Below are 15,796 nucleotides of genomic sequence, written 5' to 3' on the forward strand. Positions count from 1 at the left end.
GGCCCATTCCTCCTGACAGAGCTGGTGTGACTGAGTCAGGTTTGTAGGCCTCCTTGCTCGCACACGCTTTTTCAGTTCTTCCCACACATTTTCTACAGGATTGAGGTCGGGGCTTTGTCATGGCCAATCGAATACCTTGACTTTGTTGTCCTTAAGCCATTTTGCTACAACTTTGGAAGTATGCTTGGGGTCATTGTCCATTTGGAAGACCCATTTGCAACCAAACATTAACTTCCTGACTGATGTCTTGAGATGTTGCTTCAATATATCCACATACTTTTCCTCCTCATGATGCCATCTATGCTGTGAAGTGCACCAGTCCCTCCTGCAGCAAAGCACCCCCACAACATGATGCTGCCACCCCCGTGCTTCACGGTTGGGATGGTGTTCTTTGGCTTGCAAGCCTTCCCCTTTTTCCTCCAAACATAACAATGGTCTTTATGGCCATTATGGTCATTTTTGTTTCATCAGACGAGAGGACATTTCTCCAAAAAGTACAATCTTTGTCCCCATGTGCAGTTGCAAACCGTAGTCTGGCTTTTTTATGGCGGTTTTGGAGCAGTGGCTTCTTCCTTGCTGAGCGGCCTTTCAGGTTATGTCGATATAGATACGTTTGTACCGGTTTCCTCCAGCATCTTCACAAGGACCTTTGCTGTTGTTCTGGGATTGATTTGCACTTTTCGCACCAAAGTACGTTATCTCTAAGAGACAGAACGCGTCTCCTTCCTGAGCGGTATGACGGCTGCGTGGTCCCATGGTGTTTATACTTGCGTTCTATTGTTTGTACAGATGAATGTGGTACCTTCAGGCGTTTGGAAATTGCTCCCAAGGATGAACCAGACTTGTGGAGGTCTGCAATTCTTTTTCTGGGGTCTTGGCTGATTTCTTTTGATTTTCCCATGATGTCAAGCAAAGAGGCACTGAGTTTGAAGGTAGGCCTTGAAATACATCCACATGTACACCTCCAATTGACTGAAATTATGTAAATGAGCCTATCAGAAGCTTTTTTCTGGAATTTTACAAGCTGTTTAAAGGCACAGTCAACTTAGTGTATGTAAACTTCTGAGCCACTGGAATTGTGATACAGTGAATTATAAGTGAAATAATCTGTCTGTAAACAATTGTTGGAAAAATGATGTGTCATGCACAAAGTACATGTCCTAACCAACTTGCAAAAACTACAGTTTGTTAACAAGAAATTTGTGGAGTGGTTGAAAAATTAGTTTTAATAACAACCTAAGTGTGTGAAAACTTCCGACTTCAACTGGAGATACTTTATAAAGGGGGGTTTGGTTAAACTTTTTATGAACCCCCTATGTACAAGGCACATGACACCCAAAACAAACACTCCTTGACTTGTAATGAGCCTTACATTTATACTGTAAAGTATACATTTGAATGGTTTAATAATGTAATGAAAACAGATTACTCGTAGATATAACTGTTGAGGAGAGGGGGCTGAAATCATTGTGCACTTTACTATGCAGAGAAAATAGCAGTGGATTTCCTTTCCCTCTTAATAGCGCTCTATAAAATAAGAAGACGACGTGGCAAGGAGAGTTGCAAGATATGCCGACAAATAAAAAGGTGTTCAACCCCGCAAACAGGGCCCAAACCGATACAAAAATGCAGAAAAATAACAGAACATAGTTGAAACCAGCTTTCCGAAACACAACTTCAGCTCCCTCTCTGACAAAATCAGCAGCAATGATCACAATCAAGCAACATGAGGCCTTTTTGAAAGTCGATTGATTTTCTGTCCGAACTTGCCTGGACATAATGCGTAGGAGCTGTCAACAGTTCTGAGTGAGTGTGACGCCTTGGTCGAAGGTTTAAAACATTGAATGTGCACACAGCGCTGTAGTTTCAGGGAGCAGGGTGGGCATTGGTTTGATAATAGTAACAAGTTGCAGACAACAAGCACGACACAGTATCTTGTCAGACAATTTTTACAAAAGGGAGAAACATACATACACTAACGTACTATTCTACGATGTAATTAATCCTGACTGATGTTGACAGCTTCTGTCAACACGTCCCAATGAGTGCAGTCCGGATTAAACCTACTATAGAGTGGACTTAAATTAGAAACCTAACACAGTTGAACAAAGCAAAATATTAGAATTAAGTTGCTCTATATTTTAACTTGGCGAGAGATTGCCAAGGGGTAACCAAGCTCGATAGGACTACAGCTTAGCCATTTTTGCACAAACTCGATACCATCTAGGATTGATGACATTAACATTGTTTTATAATGACTGCCATTTTCCTTTCAGCCGAGCTTGAATGTCATGATTCAATTCTCTAGATGAAGGCATTCATCACAGCTTTCCCTGACACTCAGCCACACACAGGCCTACCCATCGGCAGTCTGGTACACTGAGTTAATGGAACAGTCCCCCCCCCCCTCCATTGTAACAGCGCCTGAAACTTGGTGAATGACTCCACATGAAGATAATGAACTCAGAAAGTATTTGCATGTAAAAAGTTGTTATTCTGCCCCCGCAATTGCTCTCTGTTCACATTACTGCATATTAATGTGTATTATGGAAACTGAACTACAAATCAGTCATTCTGAATTTGACTAACGGACATGGTGTCGAATTACTGTCTATGTAGAATGCAAAGCCAGATTTTTTCTCTAGGAAATGGTGGTGAGTTGCAAACAATTTTCCTACATTCTTTAGGAGAAACCAATGTTTTCCAGAGATAAGGGACAGAGGAAACAGAATCATTATCGAGGTCTTGAGAGAGGGAGAGGCAGTTCTACTGCTCGAATGATAGGTCATCGACATTACCTTTACTATCCTAAAATATATCCTCTTTGTTTTTGTGGAGAGATGAACACATTCCATGTGTGGAGACTTACTAGCAATGTGTTAATATCTCTATAAATCAACGTATTCACTAGAGGAGGAAAAGACAGACCTGGAGTGCAGCTCAGTGCTTCCGTTGTTGTACTTGCTCCCTCTCTCCCACATTCCAAAGTCAGGCACTCTGTACGCCCTCTCTACACAGAACACCAGGTTCTGGATGAAAGATACCTGCAGAGGTAGAAAACACGACAATGTCACATGAACGAGATCTCTCAATCTCAACATAGAACGCTTTCTCCCTAGAATCATACTGTACTGTGTCATCATATTGTCAAAAGAAGAGCTCATGCAACTTCGGGAAGAATGTACTCACATTTAAATGGAATAAATTATTCTCCAATAACTCTCATTTCATGCACATTTTCAATAAGTTATTTATTCAATAAAACACATTAACATTTTGCCCTTGATGGAATTAACATTCATGTTAAAAGACAAACATCACCCAGTCACATGGGTAGTCAAAACCATGTCCTTAATTTCATCTGGAACAAGGAGGAATGGCTCTTCTCTATGTGCAGAATGAGACAACAAGAGAGAAGGAAACTTCACAAAAATATTTTAAAATGATGACTTTGAGGCCATGAAGGAAAAATGTGAAAGTACTGGGGGAGATGTGACTGACAACATGGAAACAGAGAGAGCCTAAAGCATACAAAAATGGGACAGGCAAGGAGGGAAGACAGGGAACTAAACAGAGCCACTGAAATAAGGACATTGCGGGTTATTTTATTTTGGGCTTTAATAGAATGATTAATGTAAGGATCTTTATGGCCTTTTTATTAAAAAAAAAAAGTACAACACAAACCATACAAAAGACAACATACAGACTCACACAAACATCAACGACATCACACCTGCTCAGACCCACCTGCTCTCACCCCTCTCTCCTCAAACTGCACCATTTTGTTCCTCTCTGTCGCCCACGCTCTTTCAATATTTAGATAAAGAAGCATATGATTTTTCCATTTGTCTTAACGATTGAGGATCTTTCTGGTATCTTGATAGTACCATAGCGCATACACAAAACACACATATAAGCACACACTCAAAGCATCTACCTGTATTAATACTTCAATGCAGATTCAATTGAATTGAACTTCCAGTCGGGAAAATATACTGAACCACTGCTAAGAGCAAAAATTGGACTAATGAGAATACCAAAAGATGCATTTAAATGTGGTGCAGATATAACACACATTAAGAGTCCTATTTCCTGTTTATTTGTTCTGATGTAGATTAATAAAAGGATGTATGCTCGTTGATTTCATGTTCATGCCCTTTACTTGTATTACGCAGCTCAATAAGCACTATTTAAAATGTGCAAATTAGGTCTGCTTTGCAAATAGGACTGGCCCCATTGAAGCTACACAGGCAATTTGTTTGCCGTTGGGATAGAAAAATATATATATATTTAATGTGAGGCTTTCCTTTTCTGTAAACAAAGTGAATGCTCACTGTAATTGCTTCAGGGCATAATGTTCTAGAACAGCTCTATTTTTGAAGATAAGTCTGGATAAACAAAAGCTTTTTCTGAAGGCAATAATTTCACCCCTGTGCCTAAAAGTAAATCTCCCAGTGAGCAGACAACTGAATTAAGAGATGGAATTAATGAATTTCAAATCTCCCAAAGGGCTATGAAAACAGCCACCTTAAAGTACCACTATAACGAATGAGTTACTATTACTTTAGCTGTCCGTTTTACTAGGCCTCCAACTCAATAACTTGCTCACTAATGAAAAAGGGTGCTGAATAAGTTAGTGTAAGTCAAGAGGCAGGTGTATTGAATTTTAAAACTGTTACATAGTCATCAAATCATCACATGTAAATAGCTGCGTTTCTAAAGATGCACGGACCGTTAACAACTGCTTATTCAGCTGCTGCCTCTACTATCACTATTAACTGTCTCAGGGCACTTTGGCACACCGGAGCTTTCTTGGCTTGCGTCGTTTATAGTCTTGTCCGTATGTTCGTTTCTGCTCCCTGTTGACACTGGGTTTCCCCTTAGGTTGATCATACTTTATTGCCCCCCCCCCCCCCCATCTAAATCACTACGAAGAAGCCATGCTGCGTGAGAGTCGTGCTCCGCAAGACAGATGTGTTCATTCCGAGAGAGAGGTCACGTGACTAGGCCAGTGGGCCGTACCTCATCCGTGTTGTAGATGATCTGGAGGCCGGAGCAGATCATCTCCACCAAATAGAGCAGGAACAGGGACAAGGCATCAATCTGACGGAGGGAGACGGTATTTACAATGGTGAAGAACGTAAGACCGGAATCCGCTCAGACTTCATTCGTTACCTTGACAATGTTTGTGAGAGGGTTTACCTGTAGGTGATGGTAGTCATCGTAGGACAGGATCTCATCTCCTGTGTCTACATTGAATATTGAGTGCAGGCACTTGGAGGGGCTGGGGTCCTGTTTGAATTCCTCCACCTGAAATAGAATGAAGGTGAAGAAAGAGAGTGAAAGGAAGAGAAAAAGAGAGAAAAAAGGCAAATAAAAGAGGATTCAGTACATAACATATTTTATATATATATATATATATTACTTACTGGGCATCTTTCCATTATTTATTCTACCCTCACAAAAAGGTACATGAAGTGAAAACCGGGACTAGGATGGCTCATGGATATTCCACTGCGCCATCACTAGGACACATACTAGAATTATCCTTGAATGGCTCTGAAGACATGAGCAAACCACTGGTATGCATGAATGTATCTGTAAATATTGCAAACAGACATACCATTTATTTGTATCGTGGTGCATTAAGCCATTCTTGAGTCATGCCAAAGACGTACACATATGACTTCTCCTCAAAAACCATCCCGGGTCAGAATTGCATGATTCACATAGAGTAATACACTCCGTTTGAGTTTGCTTCACACGGTGCATTATTTTGTGCCAACATTTGGCACTGACCGAACCAATAACTGTTGCGTTCCAAAATAGCCTAACATTTGTATTGAAAGTGCATTTCCACAATAGTGCAGTTTATGAATCTTGTCAAATGTCACTGTGTGTCAGTGAGTGTGTGTGATCTTAGCGTTAAATGGTTCCGGAGTTAAATCTGTCAGAAAACATTTGAGAAGCTTGTGTTGTGTGGCTAATTCGTTAAGACTGTGTTTAGTTTCATTGGTACATTGTGGTAAACTTTGATGCCCTCTCTTTAATGCCTTTAATGGCTCTGTAGTTTTTTTTATTTGATCAAATGTGCTTCCTAGTCCCTCTGTACTGTGGGTCCATTAAAAATGGCATGTTCACTGTGAATGCCAGAGACAGATGTTAATGAGCGCTGCACTGTGTAATTAACTGAATAAACGGTGCATTATAATTAAGACACAGAAAAGCTTTCCCATAAATTAGGTCGTCAAGGTCATGAGTAAATGAAACAAAACAATTTCAAAAGGCAACAGAGATGTGCAATTACAGACCAGAACAAGACCAGTGTTCTATTGTACTAAAGCTGTAATTATGCTTTCATAGAGGTCTTTAAACAATATAAACGCTGCTATTTTGACTGAACGGTCTGCTCAAATACTTTACACAAAAGTGTTCTGTGAGGCAAAAACCATTTGGAAACCTCTATATTATTCCATCCACATAGAGATAAAACCAGTCCAATCGTGAGATAGTAAACCACTGAAGCGTGAGAACAGAGAAGATCAGTAAAAGGACAGAGATCTTTATCTCCCCCCCCATTAGTGACAGTTTCTGTGTTTGCTAAAAATCTATATTCATTACTGGATAATGGCATTTGTTTAGATCATTAAGAATGAACTACAGTGTTTCCTGTGGTCTGACGTTTCGTTTGTGGACTCACCTTGTCAGACTGGCGCATGTAACAGTAGAGGATACCCCTCATGCACTTGATGGCTGAGTGCTCCAACTCATGGGTGCGTCCCATATCATCATCGATGCGTCTGCACGTCAGGGTTGATCGTCGCCATGTGCCACAATGAGATGGAGAAAAACGTCCCAATGAGCAGAAGAGCATATTAAATCATCCTACTTCACCGCACAAAATTACTAGGGTCTGGTTATCCTGTCTGTGCATACATTAATGGTACATATTAAATGGAGACAACTAATGTATTTGTACACATATAGACAGGTTTTAAATCATTTTAGGACATTAATGACAGTTGTTATTCCTTTGTCCTCCAAAAGCATAAGACAAGCAAGGACATACTACATTCCACCTGATCTCTCATCAAAATCATCCAAATGCTTCCAGTATACTATTGACATAAACAATGGCATCTACAGTGCATTCGGAAAGTATTCAGACCCGTTCCCCTTTTCCACATTTTGTTACGTTACAACATTCATCTATGGATTAAATACATTTTTTTCCCTCAATCTACACACAATAACAAAGCGAAAACAGGTTTAGACATTTTTGCAAATTTGGTAAATAAAAAACAGAAATACCTTATTTACATAAGTACTCAAATCAAATCATATTTGTCACATACGGCAAATACAACAGGTGTAGACCTTACAGTGAAATGTTTACTTGCAAGCCCTTAACCAACAATGCAGTTAAGAAAAAATGTGTTAAAGTATTTACTAAAATATTTATTTACAAAAAAAAATAACAAAATAACTAAAAACATAAAAATAAAAAATAAACTGAAGTAAAAAATAAAAAAGAATTAAGAAGCAACAATAAAATATCAGTAGCGAGGCTATATACAGGGGGTACCGGTACAGAGTCAATGTGCGGGGGCACCGGTTAGTCGAGGTAATATGTACATGTAGGTAGAGGTAATGTGACTATGCATGGATAATAAACAGAGTAGCAGCAGCGTAAAAATGGGGGTGGGGGGGACAATGCAAATAGTCTGGGTAGCCATTTCATTAGCTGTTCAGGAGTCTTATGGCTTGGGGGTAGAAGCTCTTTAGAAGCCTCTTGGACCTAGACTTAGCGCTCCGGTACCGCTTGCCGTGCGGTAGGCAGAGAGAACAGTCTATGACTGTGGTGGCTGGAGTCATTGGCTATTTTTTGGGCCTTCTTCTGACACCACCTGGTAAAGAGGTCCTGGATAGCAGGAAGCTTGGCCCCAGTAATGTACTTGGCCATACACACTACCCTCTGTAGTGCCTTGCGTTCAGAGGCCAATCAGTTGCCATACCAGGCGGTGATGCAACCAGTCAGAATGCTCTCGATATTCAGACCCTTTGCTATGAGACTCGAAATTGAGCTCAGGTGCATCCTGTTTCCATTGATCATCCTTGAGATGTTTCTACAACTTGATTTGAGTCTGTGGTAAATTCAATTGATTGGACATGATTTGGAAAGGCACACACCTGTCTCCCACAGTTGACAGTGCATGTCAGAGGAAAAACCAAGCTGTGAGTTCGAAGGAATTGTCCGTAGAGCTCCAAGACAGGTTTGTGTTGAGGCAAAGATCTGGGGAAGGGTACCAAAACATTTCTGCAGCATTGAAAGTCCCCAAGGGGTCTGAATACTTTCCGAAAGCACTGTAAGTAGATCTCGTGTATGTTTTCATTAATGACATTCACTTACTTCGAAACATACATTTCCACCAGTGCAGTAGACTTACTAGACATGGGCATCTGCCCATCCATCCACCCATTTACTTCAATCTAGAGCACCCACTCCAATCCTCTTTCTAGTCACATGGAGGGTAAAGTAATGGTTTGGGCCTGTGCTGTCAGATTGGAGTCGTCTTAATTAAATTCCTGTGACAATGCTAATGGGAAGAAACCATGACAGATGAGTAGGCCCCTCTGGTCTACTTGAACATTCATTTTTACTCTCGTGTCCCCTTGGAGAAAAAATGCACACCAGTGGAGAACGTCCCTGACTATTTTGAGTTTCTCAGAACTCCCCTTGAACTTGAGCCCTCAGTGTATGAAGTGAAGGACACATTACTACAAAGAAAAAAGTGACCTGTTTTATAATCAGATACAGAATCAACAGAATGTCTGAAGGTGAGAGCATTGTGCCTAGAGACTAGAGAAAAATTTGAAGGAAATATGGTGTTGTTGAAGCCCCCCCCCCCCCCCCTCCCTCTGCCCTCAGAACAGACTCAATTTGTCGGGGCATGTACTCTACAAGATGCCAAAAGCATTCTACAGGGATGCTGGCCCATGTTGACTCCAATGCTTCCCACAGTTGTGTCAAGTTGGCTGGATGCCCTTTGGGTGGTGGATCATTCTTGATACACACGGGAAACTGTTGAGCGTGAAAAACCCAGCAGCGTTGCAGTTCTTGACACAAACCGGTGAGCCTGGCACATACTGCCATACCCCGTTCAAAGGCACTTAAATCTTTTGTCTTGTCTATTCGCCCTCTGAATGGCACACATACACAATCCATGTCTCAATTGTCTCAAGGTTTCAAAATCCTTCTTTAACCTGTCTCCTCCCCTTCATCTACACTGATTGAAGTGGATTTAACAAGTGACCTCCATAAGGGATCATAGCTTTCACCTGGTCAGTCTATGTCATGGAAAGAGCAGGTGTTCCTAATGTTTTCTGCACTCTGTGTAGTCTGGATGCTGCAGCAGCAGCAGTACATGCCAATGCGCAGCACCCCCTTGGCATTACAAAAGCTGTCTGCTTTGATTAAGAATATCGGTCCCTGATGGAGCCCATTAACTAAGGTTGTACTAGATTCATTACTAAGATCAACTTTAATATACAGTGATCTAAGGTGGCTGTAGATGTGTGTGTGTGTGTGTGTGTGTGTGTGTGTGTGTGTGTGTGTGTGTGTGGGTGTCACCTGTAAGCTATAGCCAGGGCCCAGGAACTGGCTGCACAGTACAGGGAGTCCCGCACCTTGGCTTCCTTGCAGCTGGAGCATGTCTTGGTAGGGAAGAGGCCAGTGGTAGGGCTTTGGTAGTTCAGAATGGTGGTCTTCACTAGAGAGAGAAACAAGGGAGATACAGGTGATCCCTCAGCCTTTAAAGGCTCAGTACAGTCAGAATTATATTTTTCCTGTGTTTTGCATAATATTGTCCAACAGCTGATGAAACTAACATTGATCAGTGTTATTTCCTGAGAGTTGCTGGTTAGAAATACCATCTACACAGGAGCTTCTAATCAGCCTGTTTGCATGGGTGGGAGTTTAGGCTTGCCTGGTGACATAACCATGTAGTTAATTGGTTAATAGACCAATAACAAAGAGAGTTCCAAACCTCTCTCCCCACTCAGACCACTCCCAGATAGTCCTAGCTAAATTCTTGCTTGCTAAATAGTTTTTTGTCCATTGTGGTAGACAACTGTTACAGTAAGTTACCCAGAAATTATTTTATATATTTTTTTTAAATCAGAAAATGGTGAAATGGAATGCAAAATAAAGGTATGTTAAGCAGCTGTATATTGTGTAGTTATTGCTGTAAAACCAGACATCCTAATAAGGTGTGTCACTGCACATGTGAAGGTGACAATAACTTTGTCTTCAGGTCACATACTGTACATTCCAGAGAGACACAAATGTTTGTCTTCATGCAAATCCTTTTAAATATTATTTTGTTTAAATAAAGTCACACTAAAACAGAAGGCCTGGAATCACAGGAATGTATTTGTCACCACACCACACCACCATCTACCCCTTCCCGTCCTCCCTCCCGATGAATAATCTGTCTGAACAGGGTACTTCATTTTTCATCACCGCGTTATGCCAGAGCAAATGAAGGGGACATCCATTCTGCCAGATCGTTTGTTACAGAGAGTCCGGGTCAATTAAAAAGAGACAAAGTCAGCATAGCCAGGATAAAGAGGTGGAGGGAATTAAGCAGAATATGAATAAACCCTTCACTAACTCTGCAGTGACAATTACTTTGACCCCAGAGGCTGCTTGGGAAAAAACACATTAAAAAAAGTACAGTGCCTTTTCTGACTAGGATTCATATGTTATTAACCAGAGTTAAAAAGTACCATTGTATTGGAGTTTCCCCTGGCATTGTGAATGTAAAAAGAAAGCAGATTGAAAAACAGCAAAATTGCTGTGTTATTTTCCCGCCTTTTCTCCCCACATGCTCTGGACCGTTTATTATTTTGTTTCCAACAATACTTCCTTGTTATACTATGATATTGCCAGTCCAATCAAATATGTGTATGATAATATAAATAACAAACACCAGAATTGGAAACGCCAACCTATTTCTCCTCACCAACGCTGTGAACTAGCTTTTAGTGAGCACTTACCAGTAGATTAACAGATTTTAGGCACGTTCTTCAACCGGATGTTCAAACCAGCACCATTTCTGTTCTTTCACTGAACCCGGGCCAGTTCAGATGTGTGAGATTATGGTTGTTTTGCCCTGTGTTTTTACCTAGTTATTATGGTATTGGCCAATATATTATTCTGTACTTTCTCTCAACTAATTTTCAAAATGTATCATTTGTAGGCTATTGTAAATAACCTCTGGATCCAGTCTGCTCATCACCTGCACTGTTTAATAAATACCACCTATTTGGACCTGATCCTCTTACTCTTCGACTCAACCGTTGATGCTCCGAGCCCAACTAACTCGGCAGCCGGGTCCATAAATGTAACCTACCTTGACTCACTTTTCTCACATGCAATCTCCGTTTTAGATTTGGAAAAGGCAATATAATCTATTTGAGGCACATCAAAGAGGAAAATTATTATTCTCTAACTCTAACTCTAACTTCTCTAACCCAAAGACACAACAGCACTCTAGATGCAAATAAACTGAGGTTGGAGTTGCTCAGCCTCATATCATCCACCAACCTAATGTCCCACTAAATCAACAGCTAACGCTTTAGACACAGTCTATTTCTTAGAATGGGCCATTCCTCTCCTCCCAGATAGTTAGTGAAAGAAAGAAAGAAAAAAAGAGAAGAGAAAGGAGAGAGAACAAATGAGAGGTAAGAGACCTCCACAACAAAACATAAAACTTGCTCTACCATTTCTTAATCTCCCCGAGCCAGTCAGATAGCAGCCCTGCGCCTCCACTATAATCAAGTGGGAGAATAAAATAAGAGGCACTGGAGTGTGGCCACATTACCACATAAATAAGAAACCTGAAACCCGCACAGGAGAAAAAGAAGACAAACTGTGAGGGACAGTGATGTCGTTTGCTCAGAAATGAGAGAGAATAAGTCCACACTGAATCATAAGCGCATGTAATGCCACTGGCTTTACAACTGCACAATTTTTTTGTAGATAATAGAGAAAGATCCGAGTCGTCATTTCCTTACCCATGAGGTTCAAAAAAAGGCATTCATCCACTGGCCTGTGCATTGGCGATAACAACTGCTGCTTTGCTCCCTGCTTAAATTGCTGCGTACCGACCACAAAATGAGGCAAGAACATGTCAACATATTGTCATCTCACGGACAACGTTTCTGAGAGAGCAACAGGTGGCTTGATGCATGTTACTGTTACAGTACTCTTTCATACATTGCTAGTAGAACACAAAAAGTGTGCCGTCACATTATTCCAAAAGCTAAAATTGCATCCGTTTACTGTGAAGAACAAAACATGCACCAAACATATAAAAGCTACTTGTGGTATCGTGAACGCAAAATTCATGAGTAATGAGAGTGATTCATTTTCACCCGGGGAGCTCAGGTGGTGAGAAACACTGATAGGTTGTTCTCTTTAGGGATGTCTGTCACCATGACTTCACACTGCAGGACTGGTTTCAGATGAGGGACCAGTTGCTCCCCTAGTGCTTTTCCTGTAGCATCCTCATTTCAACCTCGACAGCCTGTGAAATAACCCTCACTTCTGGGAAACGTTTCTCATCAAAATTTCACAAGTATGCTGTCTTTTTGTCTTTATACTAGCCTGTGGGAGGGGGATACAAACACAATACAACCCTTTGGATTTTCAAACATGAAACCATATTGATAAACTATGCTCCCCAAAAACATGGGCAATATCTTTGACACCTCATTGAAGCATCTTTGTTGCCCGTCTTCAGTAGAACAAACATTTATTTCTTCTTTCTTCAAATAGGCTCACAACATAAAATATAATAGAAGCTGTATTGCCCTTGAAAAGTAATTTGTCTTGAACATAGATATTGCATTTAGACCACAGCCCCAGGTCACAGCAAAGCACATATCACAATATCCTTCATAAAATGACTATGTAATGCAATACACTTCCTCTGTTTCCACAATGAGCAAAGGGAGTTCTTTACCTTTAAAGAAGAAAGCCATGAAATAAGTTGCCACGCTGTATCCATGCCACCCTGTTATCACCACAACTGACCAATGGGGTGTGACATGTCTGCCAATGGTACGGTAACCTGTGAAAATTGTGTGGCCTGACTCAGACAGACTCAGATTAGAGTCTATGGGCTCTATTTTCGGCTGGTGTTAAGGCAGCGCTAGTGTTAAACGCACGTTAGTTTGAAATTTCGTCATGTAAAAACTGGCGCACTGGCATTTTCCAGCCCCAACGCCAGGTTCGTCAATTTATCTGTCTTAAATGTCAGCTTGCTCACGCTGAGATGGACATGGTGGAAATATTTGAGGTGTGTCCTTAAAAACATGATCCAAAGTGCTAATTTCAGGCAGCGCTGATAGAGATATTTAAGACCAATCAAAAGCTGGTTTTAGCAGTAATGCAGTTGGTTATGGTATGAATTTTGACAGTGGAAACGCAGCCTATCCAGCCGGGATGCACACTGCTCATGGAACAAGAGTAGCCTAATGTGCTTTTGGCGCCTGTATACTTCGTATTTAGAAACATAAAAAACAAATATGTTATTACATTTAGTATTATTTGATTAAAAACCAAGCATAGCCTCCCCTCCTCTCAATTAAGGGTTTTTGTGTGCCCAATGCAATTGTGAAGTAGTCACGACAGTCGATAAAGGACTTGGCTCCTGAGACCGCTTGGAAATAAATCTTAAAATCACCAAAGCTTTATTCAAATATCAAGTCTGAGAGGAGTAAAACAGTGAGCTGACATTCACTTTTTATCTATGCATTGTAGGCAGGCCCACATTATTTTAGCCATGCAGGTCCCGTTTTGGATTTATAGATGTGCGTAAAACCCTCCATATTCTGCATTGTTTTAATATTATATGCCCACAGAGAGAACTTATGTTGCCTGTAAGTGTGACATAGCCTATTTAAAACAAGTTGTTTCTTTGTTTTGTTTCTAATTTGAATTAGAATTATTAGTTATCTTTTTAGGCCTTGATAATTGTGAGATTTTCTCTATTTTCACTCTTAGATTTGTGTTAGGGCTCTATTTTAACAAACCTAAGAGTAACATACAAAAATCTATCCATATTTCAAACACAAATACTTTAAAGCTACAAGTAGAAAAATAAACTTGAAAAGGACCTCACCTTTGAGAAGATCTTCAAAACAAGGATTTTAAATAGTAAGTACTTGAAACATAATCACAGTGCTTACCTGCATTGTAGTAGCGGTCAAGTCTCTCCCATAGTGGCTCATCCTCCCGGTGGAGAATGGAGAGCTTAAGAGGTTCATAGATGGAGCCTGAGGAGAGATACAAAACACTATTATTTACAGAACATTCATTGCTGAGCCAGAGCTCAATTGGAGGTCATTTGTTCATGTCTCAGGCGCCTCTGTGGTACTTTCCCACACTCTCTGGAGACACACACTACAGTAATTATATGTCATAGAAAGACCCCCATGAACACTTGGGGAGTAGTAGGCTGTAAGACTGATGCTACAAAAGGTTTCTATAGTTATCAGCAATTCTATCTCAAATCTTCAGAAGCAAATGTATTTAGACCTAAATGCTAAACATATTTGACAGAATGGTTTTAGATAATGCTGTTAATGAAGAGTTAAGCTACACACGGTACTGAAGAACATCCTCATAAACACATTGTCCAAATAATTCAGTATCGGCCATTTTTTGTGATTTCCGTCAGAATACAATGAACAGTCCTGGTCACACAAAAACCACAATGCATTGACGCATGCAATCACGACAAGGCCCCATTTCCAACTCACATTTAGTCACTGTAAATATCAAAACAAATCTCCAGCATGAAGTGTGATTTCCTACACTGAGCACAAATGTAAAATATAATGGAACTTGCCACCATTTCAAGCTTTCTTCAGAGCACAGTGAATTTCAGGGGAACCCCATCTGTTGGACCACTATTTCAGACACATTTTTACTTTGGAGTGATTTACATTTTAATGGGATCAATCTTGGGTCAATACCTCAGGTACTGAAAAAAATATCCACATTTCCAGTCAAATTACCATAATTTCCATCAGCTTTTAAGTGGTAGGGACAAAGCCATCGCTTTTCAAGATAACTCTGCAAAGGCAGCGTGAGGCTAATATGCAAATGAAAGGTTTTATTTAATTTCTACTGAATAGAAACACGGATCGAAGTATGTGGTTGCTTGGAAATATATTGTGTGATTAACTTCACTGAGAGAGTTCAATATTTGTTAATACTAGGTTGAGTATTGTATACTGGTTAGTATAATTTTCTATTTCCATTAAACAGTATAATGGTTGTACTATATTTGGTGGAAACCATAGGGAGAGACTGCGAATCATAGGTGCAGCAAAAAAGTGAATTATAACAACTTGGATAATTTTTAGATACAGTAGTGTATACCCTATTTTACCTCACAAAATCTACCCCATGAATTGAACATAGCAGCCTATATCCACGACGGGTATATTGGTATAGCATCCTGACTAAGCCACGTAGACAGCATTAATAATAGTGAATCACAGCATTTTCAGCATATCATACCATTCACCTGAAGAAAACTGAACACAGGAGGTTGGTGGTACCTTAATTGGGGAGGACAGGCGTGTGGTAAATCCTGATGCGGAAAAGTTTCCATGTGTTTGATGCCATTCCATTTGGTCCGTTTTAGCCATTATTTTATTTTACCAGGTAAGTTGACTGAGAACACAGTCTCATTTACAGCAATGACCTGGGGAATAGTTA

At 40.4% G+C, this 15,796-nt stretch overlaps 1 protein-coding gene across 3 annotated transcripts in view; it reads right to left on the bottom strand.

Moving 5' to 3' along the window:
* The window catches only part of phkb (phosphorylase kinase, beta), a 59,083-nt gene that overhangs the window by 39,179 nt on the left and 4,108 nt on the right, over positions 1-15,796 (bottom strand). For all 3 annotated transcript variants that reach the window (XM_071381849.1, XM_071381850.1, XM_071381851.1), the window contains 6 exons: positions 14,257-14,343; positions 9,632-9,770; positions 6,701-6,800; positions 5,203-5,310; positions 5,023-5,103; positions 2,929-3,044 (listed from right to left, as the gene is read on the bottom strand). In XM_071381849.1, the coding sequence (XP_071237950.1) occupies positions 2,929-3,044; positions 5,023-5,103; positions 5,203-5,310; positions 6,701-6,800; positions 9,632-9,770; positions 14,257-14,343 (631 nt within the window). The remainder of the gene's footprint in view (positions 1-2,928; positions 3,045-5,022; positions 5,104-5,202; positions 5,311-6,700; positions 6,801-9,631; positions 9,771-14,256; positions 14,344-15,796) is intronic.

This window comes from Salvelinus alpinus, chromosome 33, assembly GCF_045679555.1.
Source record: "Salvelinus alpinus chromosome 33, SLU_Salpinus.1, whole genome shotgun sequence".
Classification (NCBI taxonomy): Eukaryota; Metazoa; Chordata; class Actinopteri; order Salmoniformes; family Salmonidae; genus Salvelinus; species Salvelinus alpinus.